We start from the raw sequence: 12,851 nt of genomic DNA, 5'->3' as shown, positions 1-12,851 counted from the left end.
GTAGCTTTGCATTAAAATAAGATTATAATAACTCAGCAGTGTTAATATTTTATGAATCCCATTCATATGCAGTTAGATTTCTATTCTATATAATGTCAACTTCCACTGCTATGCAGGTGACACCCAGCTCTATCTCTCAGGTAATCTTGCTTCCCTTACTGACTATTTAGCTGATATTAAAAGCTGGCTCTCTCTCAACTTCCTTCTCTTTCCTCTCACAAAAAAAGCAACAGAAATGTAGAATTGTTTGCAAATTTATAGAAAAAACCCTGAAATATCACATGGTCATAATAAGTAATTAGACCCTTTGTTCTGTATTGAGTTGAAGCACCGCTTCTACACAGCTGTATGTGTACAGTCATGGCCAAAAGTTTTGAGAATGATACAAATATTAATTTTTACAAAGTCTACTGCTTCAGTTTTTATAATGGCGATTTGCATATACTCCAGAATGTTATAAAGAGTGATCAGCTTAACAGCAATTAATTGCAAAGTCAATATTTGCCTAGAAAATGAACTTTATCCCCCAAAACACATTTCAACTTCATTGCAGCCCTGCCTTAAAAGGACCAGCTAACATCGTTTCAGTGATTGCTCCATTAACACAGGTGTGGGTGTTGATGAGGAAAGGACTGGAGATCAATCTGTCATGATTAAGTAAGAATGACACCACTGGACACTTTAAAAGGAAGCTGGTGCTTGGTATCATTGTTTCGCTTCTGTTAACCATGGTTATCTCTAAAGAAACATGTGCAGTCATTGCATTGCACAAAAATGTCCTAACGGAAGAGTATCGCAGATAGAAAGATTGCACCTCAGTCAACAATCTATCGCATCATCAAGAACTTCAAGGAGAGAGGTACCATTGTTGCCAAAAAAGCTCCAGGGCGCCCAAGAAAGACCAGCAAGCGCCAGAACTGTCTCTTAAAAGTGTTTCAGCTGCGGGATCGGGCTACCAGCAGTGCAGAGCTTGCTCAGGAATGGCAGCAGGCAGGTGTGAGTGCAACTGCCTGTCTCAAGGAGGGCAGCAAAGAAGCCACTCCTCTCCAGAAAAAACATCAGGGACAAACTGATATTCTGCAAAAGGTACAGGGAGTGGTCTGCTGAAGACTGGGGTAAAGTCATTTTCTCTGATGAATCCCTGTTCCGATTGTTTGGGACATCTGGAAAACAGCTTGTTTGGAGAAGACGAGGTGAGCGCTACCACCAGTCTTGTCTTATGCCAACTGTAAAGCATCCTGAAACCATTCACGTGTGGGGTTCTCAGCCAAGGGAATCGGCTCTCTCACAGTCTTGCCTAAAAACACATCCATGAATAAAGAATGGTACCAGAATGTCCTCCGAGAGCAGTTTGGTCATCAACAATGCCTTTTCTAGCCATAAAGCAAAGGTGATAACTAAATGGTTCAGGGAACAAAACATAGAGATTTTGGGTCCATGGCCTGGAAACTCCCCAGATCTTAATCCCATTGAGAAATTGTGGTCGTGTGTGTGTGTGTATATGTAGCTGTGTATCAGGATGACAATGTACCAATACACACAGCAAGATTGGTTTGATGAACATGAAAGTGAAGTTGAACATCTCCCATGGCCTGCAGTCACCAGATGTGTTTTGGAGGAGCGAGCCAGGAAACGTTTGACTCCACCAGCATCACGTAGTGACCTGGCCACTATCCTGCAAGAAGAATGGCTTAAAATCCCTCTGACCACCCTGCAGGACTTGTATATGTCTCTCCCAATATGATTTGACATAGTATTAAATTATTGTGGTCTAAAACCAGGTGTTTATACATACACATGCACACCATATTTATATTTTATCAAAAATGTAAATATCAAAACAACATGAAAGAGGACTACAAAAACTGCAAAATAACTACTAGGTAATGCAATTTTATAACATTTCAGTTTATAAACATATCAATATCAAGGTTCCATAATTTGTACACCACAGTTCTAAATGTCTTATTAAAAATATCACCATCTAAAAGGCCTTACAATAAATTCTGCAGATTATAAACTTACAAAAAAATTAAATCCAGAGTGAAACAATAAAAACTTTCAGTGAAGAAACTATTTGTGTACAAATTGTTTAGAGATGTAAAAAGGTGGGTTTTTGCTTTATAACCAAAACTTTCACACAGTTTTTCCTTAATGTTATAGGAATGTTATGTTTCATGTTATAAATTAAAACTAGGCAGGCTGTTACTGGTGCTCTTTCAGGTTTGCATAGCACTACTTATCTAGAACTGCTGTGTGTGTGTGTGTGTGTGTGTGTGTTTGGTGTATTTATGTCCACAGTTTGCTGGCTGCTCTCTCAGGCCCTTTCTGATATCTGGTGAGGAAGAGTAGGGATGACCGTGTTGCCATTGGTGATGGTTTTGTCTTTGCCCTTCATGAAGTAAGTGAGCAGCTCTCCTTTCCCCTTCACAAAGATGGGGCCTCTTCTCACAAATCGGAACCCATACTCCTGCAGGATCTTATAGCAGTCTTCCACCACCTGAGGGCGCCATTCTTACAGTTAAGCTTCTTCAAGCAGACAATTTCCACACACCTCAACAACCTACATAATCAAGCAGGATTATGCGTGTCCATGCATGTGTTTAAATGTGTAGGAGTGTGTGTGTGTGTGTGTGTGTGTGTGTGTGTGTTTTACCTGTATATTACCCATAACTCCAGTGGACTCCATGCGGCTGGCCACGTTAACTGTGTTCCCCCAGATATCATAGTGAGGCTTACGGGCTCCTATCACACCAGCCAGCACACCACCCATATTCAAACCTGAGGATACAAACACATGTGCACATAAAAGGACACAAGTGAAAACACACATTTACAAGCAAAATCAACTAGCGAAATGTAATATACTGTAATGATTAAATCTAACAAATGTATTATAACTTTAAAACTGAGCTCCTGAAATTTTTATTGAAATTCTGACAGAATTCTCTTATTTTTAATAAATTCATAATTCTCCAATCTCATCTTACATCACGCTCACACACATTCAGATGAGCCCTACCGATGCGGAGCATGAAGCTGTTAAAGGACTGCTTGTTCAGGTTATTCAGTGTGACCTTCATGGCCAGAGCGAAATCAGCCAGATCAGCCAGGTGCTGCCATCGCTCCAGAACACACTGATCTTCCTTCTGTTATACACACACACACACACACATATATCAAATATTACGGTGGCCAAAAAAACTCATCTCTCTGCAAAGAAAAAATGCTCTGCAAATTCATCAAAATGACACACACATACACTATATTTTGGAAATGCGCTGCAAATTCAGAAATGCGGCAAATCCAGTCACAACACAACAGGAGTGGGTCACAACACAACAGAAGTGTTTCTGGACTAATTATTTTAAGTAGGGGCTCTGTAGGTTTTTAGGCCAGAAACGAGTTGTGTCAAGTTCTTCCACTGCAGCAGATCGTCTTGGCCATGTCTACATGCCTAAATGCATTGACTTGCTGCCATGTGATTGGCTGATTCGACATGACATTTACTGTTTTCATGAGCTGTTGGACAGGTGTACATAATAACGTGGCTGAAGAGTGTATATAATGAGAAGCACTTTGCTTGCACTGCTGATGAAGGACCTCTGTCCGAAACTTCTTGTTTTCTCTTTGGAAACTTTGTGTACTTTACTAGAGTAACTTACCTCGAATCTTCATATATATATATATATATATATATATATATATATATATATATATATATATATATATATATATATATATATGTGTGTGTGTGTATGTGTGTGTATAGTATATATGTATGTTTATGTATCTGTAGTGTCTAGTGTCACCTTGCGGCTGCTGTAGCCGTTAGTATTGCTCTCTGGGGTCACGCCCGACGCAGCCATATAGGTGCTCCCGATCGTCTTGATTTTGGTGATGCAAAGGAATTCTTGCCTGTCCAGCAACTGCTTAGGATCAGGGGTCAGACTTTTATAAACATGAAACAATGATGCACACATAGATTTCACGTTTTTGTAACAATTGCAAAGTACACAAAGCATTTAGAGCAGCCCAGAACAAAATGGAAAAAAGGTGATGGGCTTGGATAAAGGGAAAGGCAGAAGGAGAGGAGGGGGCGGGAGAAAAGATGTGGCAGAGAGGAACCCACACTGTCAAAGTCCGAGATGATCTCGTTGAGTATCCTCAGGCACTCTATGCCACCATTGTTGATGCTCTCTTCGGTGTAGAAGTCCGAGAAGTTCGGGATAGATGCGAACATCACTCCAATCTCATCGTACGATTGACTGTATAACTCCTGTATAATGGCAGATGCATACACACAAACAAAAGTCACTACTTCAAGGGAAAAAAGGCAGTGACCATACACATTCAAGCATAAAACACAAAAATATTTTAGATACAAATAAGGTGACACGCAGACATTCACACATATTGGTTTTTCCAGTTATGAAAACATGAGCCTATGTATATTCCTCTCTCCCCATGTTGTTCTCTCTCTCTCTCTCTCTCTCTCTCTCTCTCTCTCTCTTTTCCTCATCATTCCCCACCCCCTGCTACCTCATCTCTCTTCTTGGAGCCCAGGAAGTGTTTAGCAACATGCTCTGGCAGCATGTTGGTCACCAGGGCCTCATTGTAGGTCCTCATCTCATACACACGTTCTTTCTGCTCATGGACTTCTATCTTCCTCAGAAACAGTTTGCGGGACTGCCTATCCACCTGGGGAGAGGGAGACAGAGAGACATAAAGAGACAGATAGAGAGACACAGACACAGAGAGACAGATATTTGTTATATACTGTATAATGTGCTTAATGTGGCAATACAGTAGGATTTGACTTTCATTTAAACTGAACTGAATCTGATAGACTGAACTGAAAGCGCTCAGCTGTGTGTGACGTACATGCCGAGCAAAATAGTAGAAACTAATCATCATTACGATGATCATAACGGTCATCAGATATTTTGAAGGAACCACTGAGTACCTATAAAGAGACAAACAGACAGACACACCTGATGTTTTCACTGTCACAGCAGCAAATGACCACACCTTCACTTCTAGTTCAACTAGCATATGACCGCACCCTCACTTGTAGTTCAGATAGCATATGTATCACACTCACCTGTAGTTCAGGTAGCGCAAGAGGTCGTAGATATCATAAATGTCCCGCCAGCTGTAGATGTCCACGGCGCTGGTCGCTATGGTAACCAGCAGCATGAGGGCAAGCTTGACGAGGTGGCTGACCTGCACAAGCATGGTGGTTGCCACGAGCGACAGCACGGCAATGAAGCTGTAGTGTTTGGGGTTCTGAGCACAGCCCCCATCACCAAGCGACTCCAGGGTTAATCCCACACTGGTGTTCAGGAGCAGCAGAGGAGGCTGAACACAGCTCAGCTGCAGGCAGGGAAACACACACACACACACACACACACACACACACACACACACACACACACACACACACACACACACACACACACACACACACACACACACGTATATCCCAAGTACATGCATACACACCACACAAACATACAGCATAAACACTCAAGACTCAAACATTAAACATACACCAGAACGCACCACACACAAGCACAGCAACACTGAAACAGGTGGAACTCTGGGATCAGTGGGAACTGTTATTTACCCTCCCTCAGACCCATCCACTAACAAATACACTGTCTGATCTCAGACCAGCTGAAAGCAGTAGAAGAGGGAGAGTGAGCACTGTCAGCTGGACTGCAAAGGCAGCAGTGAGTGCATAAGCAGCCCCTCATCTGGGACCTGGCAAATGAGCGCAGGCACCACAGTGGACACCTAAAGCATCATTACTGCAGGTCCCTGAGGACCCCAGTTTATTTACAGTGGAAACATAACACCGATATAGAGACATAAATACACACACAATATGTCACATACACACACTCTGTGTCCCACACACACACACACACACACACACACTGATAAAAGCACAAGCACACATAAAATAAGATAAAGCACAACTGCTGGAAAACAGAGGAAAAGCGGAGGAGAGGGGATGGGAGGGGGACTTCTCACCATGTCTGCTACCTCAGCCATGGCCAGAACAAAAATGGCTGCCATCGCCCAGGTGTTGCGTGCCCAGCGTGTTCGATCGATCCATATGGAGAAGGACACCAACTTCTCCGAAAAGAGCTGCACAAAACCAATGTTATCATCATCATCATTGCATCACATCCAGTGGAGAATAACTCTCTCACACCAGTCCTAACCAGACCATACAAACCCAAGAATGCATATAGGGCTTAATGTTTGTGGATGTTGAAATGGTGCACACCAACATTATAAAAATCCTCATCATAATCATCACTATCAACCTGCCACACCTTGGGGAAAGTGGCAGCCAATGAGCAGATAGCGAGGATGAGGAGAAGCACCTCCCCCACTGCCAAGGTCACGTAGTTCACTGTCAGCCTATCAGAGACAAGATCAGGGAAAAATTTGTCAGAAACACAAAACATCAACCTATCACAGACACGCACACACAAATGTCAGTACAATGTTAGTAAATGTAGACAATTTTAGCTTACTCATGAGAAAATCACTTACTTATCACTTAGTAGCCGCTGCTTATACCAAGGCTAAGCTAAATGTTCTTTAAATGTAGCTAGCTAGGTATTTAGACAGAAACTAAGGCTTAAAACCCCTGATAAAAAAACTATTTAACACAACTGCCTTTTTTCAACTGCCTATAAGAAATTAAGATATTTTTGTACTAACACTAACAACAATAGCAATGCTTGACATCCTGGGTCACAACTACCAATTCGAAACTCAGTAACATTGTGATTTAGGAGTTTGACATTTCTACTGTAGGGTCATGAGAACTTCCATATTTGACACTCAGACACAATGTTCCAAGTGCATTGTTTGGAGGTTGTGTCCTCTGCATGTTTATGAGCACATCCAAATTGAATATGCTAAAGGTTCTGGTAATGTGTGGATATTGTGCAGGCTCACTGTGGGTCTATGAGTGTCTCCATGGCAGAGGTGAAGAACAGCACCACGCAGCTGCAGCAGAAGGCCACGCCCGCCTGCCGCTCCTGCTCTGCTGAGTAACGACACTCCAGGTCCGAGTCCACAAAATGGAGAGACAAGGCAGCAGTCCTCTTCTCCTTCGTCCTTCCAAAGAGAGGGAAGAAGAACGAGAGTGAGAGGGAGGGAAAGAAAAGAGGTGTGCTCATGTTTGTTCAGTCTCTCTCCAGTAGAGCTTTATTGAGTGTGTGTGTGTGTGTGTGTCTGCCTGTCTGTCTGTACTCACTTCTCCTCCATCTCTCTCTCTAACAAAGCTTTGTTGAGCTGTCGGTTTAGCTCAAGTTCATTCTCCATCCCTCCATCAGTCACGCTGGCCAGGTGCAACCTCTGAAACACAGCCAGGACAACTACACAAAGTCAAATATCATTTAGTCCACACATCCCAGCTGGGTAGAGTAATAAATAACATAGAGACACCACCCTTTAAGTTTAAAATACTTTTGCCCATGAAGTGAAAACACTGTTTCGGTACTAGTGAGCTAAACTTTGATCAACCAAGGAGCAGAGAATATATTTTCATCTACAAGAGTTTTTTTTAAAAGAATAAGACTAAGCTACAGTTTCTCAATAGCACCAGCTGCTGGGAGAAAATGGAGTTGTGCAGGTCTGAAATGTTAGCAGGTGGAAGTTCCCTGAAGTAAGCTCAGTCCGACCTTGGGGCTGTCCATGGCCATGTCCTCAAGGGTGCTGTGGACTGAACAGACACTCCCATTGGTCTCTGTGGTGGTGATGAGCACAGGAGTGTTCCTATTGGATAATGTGATGTCTGTCTAAGAGGCAGGGAGAGAGCACATGGTTTACGGTTAAGTATGTTACATATAGAAAATGGTCATGAAACTTCTCTCAGTGTGAAAAGGAAAAAGAGGCTGGGTGTAAAACCAAGGATTCATAAAAAGTTGTTTACAGTTTTTGGCAGTTGCTAAGACTCAGAAACAATTTTGGAAACAACTAATTAATGTAGCCTATTTATCTGGTGCACTAAACCTTAAGCACATTCTCTGCCTTACTCATTTAGTAATTCTAAAACACACATTTTTCACTTAGCACAACTCGTTCAAAACTGAAAACCATGTGTGCCCTTTGGAAAACACTGCCATGCAATTGCCACACCCACCTACCAATTATCAAAACCCAGCCCTCATCAGTAAAACACTTTAGTTCACAGCCTGAACCCTATAAAGAGCCCATTGATTGCATATCTTACTTTGCACAACAATGGAGTGTGGTACTGCATAGAGATGAAGAAGAAGAGGATGGGAATGAGGAAGAGAAGCAACCATAACAGATTAAATCAGAGCCACTTTAGTTGACCATGTGGTCAATCATGGGTTGAGTTTTCTAGAGGCAAAGGGTCCAGCCTAAGCTGTGTTGCTACAGTGTAGCATCATCCAGACATTTCAAAATGAGAACAGATAGGTAGACCTATCTTACATACATACTACATCATATTTTTGCAGAACTTTTAGACTACTCCTTACAGGGGGAAGAAGAAGGCTGTCCAGCCCAGAACAGAAAGAGACCATCATCAGCATGGTCAGAGCAAACATTAGCATACTTTTACGACCGCTTCATCAGCAGATCATGACTGGCACCTCTGATAGTGTGAACCCACTGTGCTATGATTATGTGGAGCATGATCTATCCTCTCACTGATACTTATGTCCTGTACCACACAATATTGACTACTTTATGCCTATTTTACACTGTCATACAATACTGTAATGAACATCATAGGACACTGTGAATTAGCAAGACTACGGCTGGAGGTAGAGCCTTCTCCTTTAAATCCCAGCAGTTTTCCAGCTCCAATCTTTAAATCTAGACTTAAGACTCACCTATTGAATCAGTACTTCAGTTAATGTACTATATTTGAAGGTGCGGAGCTTGGGGACCCACTGTCATTCAGCCATGTCATGCGTTCACTTAAGTGGTCACAATGACTTGGGTGGAAAGCAATGTCTCAGTGAACCTCATGACTGTGGTCACCTCCAGACCCCTCCCTTTAGTTATGTAGTTATAGATAAGCCTGCTGGAGCCACATGCTAATCACTGGCACATGTGCTATATAAATATATGGATGTTTAATTTGATGTTTACATATTTAATCTGTATTGTGTATAATGGTTACATGCTTCTACAAAGATAATTCCATAAAAACACCTAGAAAATGGTCTGGCGTGCCAGTGAATGTGCGGACGCTGTGAAGCAGACGCACCAACGCTAACTCCTACCTCTTACCTATTCCTGCCAACATCCACATTGGAGCGACTGCTTTGCCTAGTAATAAAACTATAAATATATTCTTCTTCTATTAGCTGGACCACCCAATGGATAATGGGTTCCGTTTTGAGTCTTGGTCCTCCCAAGGGTTCTTCCTAATCCCCATCTAGGGAGGAGTTTTTTTCTTGACACTGTTGCCCCTGGCTTGTTCATTAGGGATCTAGACCAATGCGCTTGTAAAGCTGCTTTGTGACAACGTGTGTTTCACGCAAAAGCCACTGTGTTGCCATCCTGTTTCTTAGTTAAACTAGTTGCTTATTAATTATTGGAAATTTTGTAGATATATCGGCAACCTCTACGAGCCATTTGAACACCTTTCCACAGTCATAGTTAGCGATCTCCCAGCTCCGGCATTGCACAGCCCTTGTGGCAGATCAAATGGGTGATGTCTCGGTGGCATAGCCATAGGGCTGAGCGCTGTTCATTTCAAGTTCGCGTGTCAAACTGGTTTGTCCGACTCAGTGATCTGTTAAAAGAGCTCTGGTTATAGGAGATTTACAGCTGTCACGTGAATACAGTAACCCCTCTTAAGACACCAGCAGCCATAGTTAAACATAGTTAGCCATAGTTAAAGCAGACGAACAGTCTGAAGTAACTGTCTGCGAGCTGCAAGAAAATGTCCCATAGGTTTCACTTGATTGAAACTGTCTGTTCCTCATGTTTCGCAAGTTTTGCATACAAAATTGAATTAACGATAAACGTAATAGTATTACCGCTAAGAATCATTTTAATATGAAATTAGGATTGCTAAATATGAGATGATTGTCATCTAAAACACTATTTGTCAATGAAATGATTACTGACCACAAGCTGTTCAATTTAATGTTTACATATTTAACCTGGATTTTGTATCGTGGTTACATGCTTCTATAAAGACAATTCCATAAAAGCACCCAGAAAACAGTCTGGCTTGTCAGTGGATGTGCCAATGCCGTGGATGAATGTGCCAATGCTGCCAGCGGATGCACAGATAACCCCAGCGGACACGCCGATGCGAACTCCTACCTGAGGAGTCCACATTGGAGGCATACCCAATGGAGGATGGGTTCCCTTTTGAGATTTGGTCCTCCCAAGGTTTCTTCCAAATCTCCACCTAGGGAGTTGTCCTTGCCACTTGACGTGTTGTAAAAAGCACTATATAACTAAAATTGACAGTGCCATTGTCAGAGTTGGGCAGCATGTTGGCAACATCATAATGCGTGCAGCCATTTTCCAGAATGATGGTGTTCATCATCATGCCACTGTTGGCCCCTACAACCCTGCCAGCATCATCACCTTACTCAACACAGAGCACAACATACTAATTTTCCATCAGTGGGATGAACCAGAACAGTCCAGATTTGTCATCTGGAACAATATAAGTTTCCACTGGGCTGCTCAAGTACAAAACTGAAGATCCACAATTTGTTGTGCTTCACCTCCACCATATTCTCCATTCCTCAGTCCTATTGAGTTCTCTTCATCATGAAGGTGTTTGCCAACCCCACAATCGCATATTCCTTCTCCAGGTGATGGAGGAAGCTTGCGGTGACATTGAAGGGGGAGCATGCCATGGTAGATACGTCACTCCAGAAGGCTGTGACATCAATGAGATCTTGTAGCCACACCCAGAGTACAGAGGAATGTTCCCTTCAGCTTTACCTCACTACTGTCTGATTTGCTGTCATAGAGGTGTGAGGGAGAAACACAGAGAGAATGTGAGTGCATCACTGGTGCCATGTGCTGATACTCACGACTCCATTGCTGACTTCCTTGGGTACGAGCACCAGATAGGTGTCGATGCCTTTCTCCAACAGATAGTCACACCGTTCTCCGCCATTCCCTGGTTCCAGCTCAAATTCTCCATTCAAACACTCCATTGTTGTCTGGGAGATATGTACGCGCCTACACACATAGACACATATGAATACACACCCAGCATACTATATCTTACTATACATAAAGATCCAGTTTCCCAGATCCCTGATTTGGCCTAAGCCTAGTCTTAACACAATATGCAGTGTTGCGGATTAGTCAAACACCAGGTTTAAGGAAACACCAGGTTTAAGGTCCAGGAACCTAATGCAAAAAGTTAGGATGCTTAAGCATCTACAACTTCCACTACATCCACACCTTCTACTGTATCTACACCTTCCACTGTATCTAAGCCTTCCACTGCATCTACACCTTCTAATGTATCTACACCTTCCACTGTATCTAAGCCTTCCACTGCATCTACACCTTCCACTGTATCTACACCTTCCACTGTATCTAAGCCTTCCACTGTATACTTTTTACTGTACCTACACCTTCTACTGTATCTACACCTTCCTTTACATTTACACCTTTCACTGTATCTACACTGTATCTAACTTTCCAATTCATCTACACTTTCCATTGTATCTACACCTTTCACTACATTTACACCTTTTGCTGTATCTAACACTTCCATTATCTGATGTGGTATTTATTTTAGATTGATATACAGTACAGCGTCTCAATCAATCTGAAATGCCATTAGGTTCCTGCCTCGCTGCCTTAATACTTTAACCCTACCACTCCTTTGTTAAGAATCTGTAGCCTAATAAATGTGTGTGTGTGTGTGTGTGTGTGTATGTGTGTGCCCGTGTGTGGTGTGTGTGTGTGTGCCCGTGTGTGGTGTGTGTGTGTGTGTGTGCCCATGTGGTGTGTGTGTGTGTATCCATGTTCACCCTGGGATGCCTCCAGACTCCATCTTGTTGGCCACAGTAACATCAGTTGACCACACATCAAACTGCCAGCGTTTCTGTCCCAGAACTCCGCCCAGCACTGTGCCTGTGTGCACGCCCACACGCATGTCCACCCCGGTCTTAGTCTTCTCTCGGACATACCTGTGCACAGGTGAGGTGTGGTTCACCTGCCCGAACTACCACCCACAATACCCTACTTACCACACCCACTCACCACACCCACTCCACCTGCTAGTAGAATAACTAACAACTGAGACATTTTTCCTGTTTTTTGGGAATGATCATGCCTGAAAAAATATTTAACTTAATAATCTTTAGTTTGCATACTCATATTCATAAAAGAGACATAGTGTGTATGTGTGTGTTAGTATATATGTGTGTGATGTTATGTCGGAATTAGTTTGTGTAGGTGTTTTTCTGCGTATGTATTTATGATTTGGTTCTAAATATGTGATTTGTATGTACGTGTGTGCATATATAATTACAAAATGAGTCTGTATACATGTGTATTTTTGTGTGTTTGTATATATATGTACGAGATGAGTGTGTGTTTGTGTGTGTGTGTGTGTGTGTGTGTGTGTGTGTGTGTGTGTGTGCTTACGAGATGGCTTTCACCATAGCCAGGCCCATCATAATGGAACAGGCTGCGTGGTCGTCCCGGTAATCTGGCAGGCCACAGATACAATAGTAACAGTCTCCCAGAATCTTAATCCTTAACTGATGGTATTGCTACTCAGTGAGACACACACACACACACACACACACACACACACACACACACACACACACACACACAATATAGAAAAT

General features: G+C 42.5%; 1 protein-coding gene across 2 annotated transcripts in view; it reads right to left on the bottom strand.

The window, feature by feature from the left end:
• Positions 1 to 1,976: 1,976 nt before the first annotated feature.
• The window catches only part of adcy3b (adenylate cyclase 3b), a 16,540-nt gene continuing 5,665 nt past the window's right edge, over positions 1,977 to 12,851 (bottom strand). The window contains exons 5-20 of one of the 2 annotated variants that reach the window (XM_077016638.1): positions 12,646 to 12,773; positions 12,027 to 12,185; positions 11,070 to 11,220; positions 7,710 to 7,826; positions 7,283 to 7,383; positions 6,982 to 7,143; positions 6,348 to 6,435; positions 6,040 to 6,156; positions 5,105 to 5,376; positions 4,885 to 4,966; positions 4,543 to 4,701; positions 4,133 to 4,279; positions 3,813 to 3,929; positions 3,023 to 3,149; positions 2,657 to 2,781; positions 1,977 to 2,500 (exon numbers count right to left, since the gene is read on the bottom strand). In XM_077016638.1, coding sequence (XP_076872753.1) covers positions 2,318 to 2,500; positions 2,657 to 2,781; positions 3,023 to 3,149; positions 3,813 to 3,929; positions 4,133 to 4,279; positions 4,543 to 4,701; positions 4,885 to 4,966; positions 5,105 to 5,376; positions 6,040 to 6,156; positions 6,348 to 6,435; positions 6,982 to 7,143; positions 7,283 to 7,383; positions 7,710 to 7,826; positions 11,070 to 11,220; positions 12,027 to 12,185; positions 12,646 to 12,773 — 2,235 coding nt within the window. In that variant the 3' untranslated portion in view covers positions 1,977 to 2,317. Of the gene's footprint in view, positions 2,501 to 2,656; positions 2,782 to 3,022; positions 3,150 to 3,812; positions 3,930 to 4,132; positions 4,280 to 4,542; positions 4,702 to 4,884; positions 4,967 to 5,104; positions 5,377 to 6,039; positions 6,157 to 6,347; positions 6,436 to 6,981; positions 7,144 to 7,282; positions 7,384 to 7,709; positions 7,827 to 11,069; positions 11,221 to 12,026; positions 12,186 to 12,645; positions 12,774 to 12,851 lie in introns of those variants that run through there. The other variant, XM_077016639.1, reaches the window with a different exon arrangement.

Source organism: Brachyhypopomus gauderio, chromosome 9, assembly GCF_052324685.1.
Source record: "Brachyhypopomus gauderio isolate BG-103 chromosome 9, BGAUD_0.2, whole genome shotgun sequence".
Lineage (NCBI taxonomy): Eukaryota > Metazoa > Chordata > Actinopteri > Gymnotiformes > Hypopomidae > Brachyhypopomus > Brachyhypopomus gauderio.
This window is presented reverse-complemented; position numbering and strand designations above follow the sequence as displayed.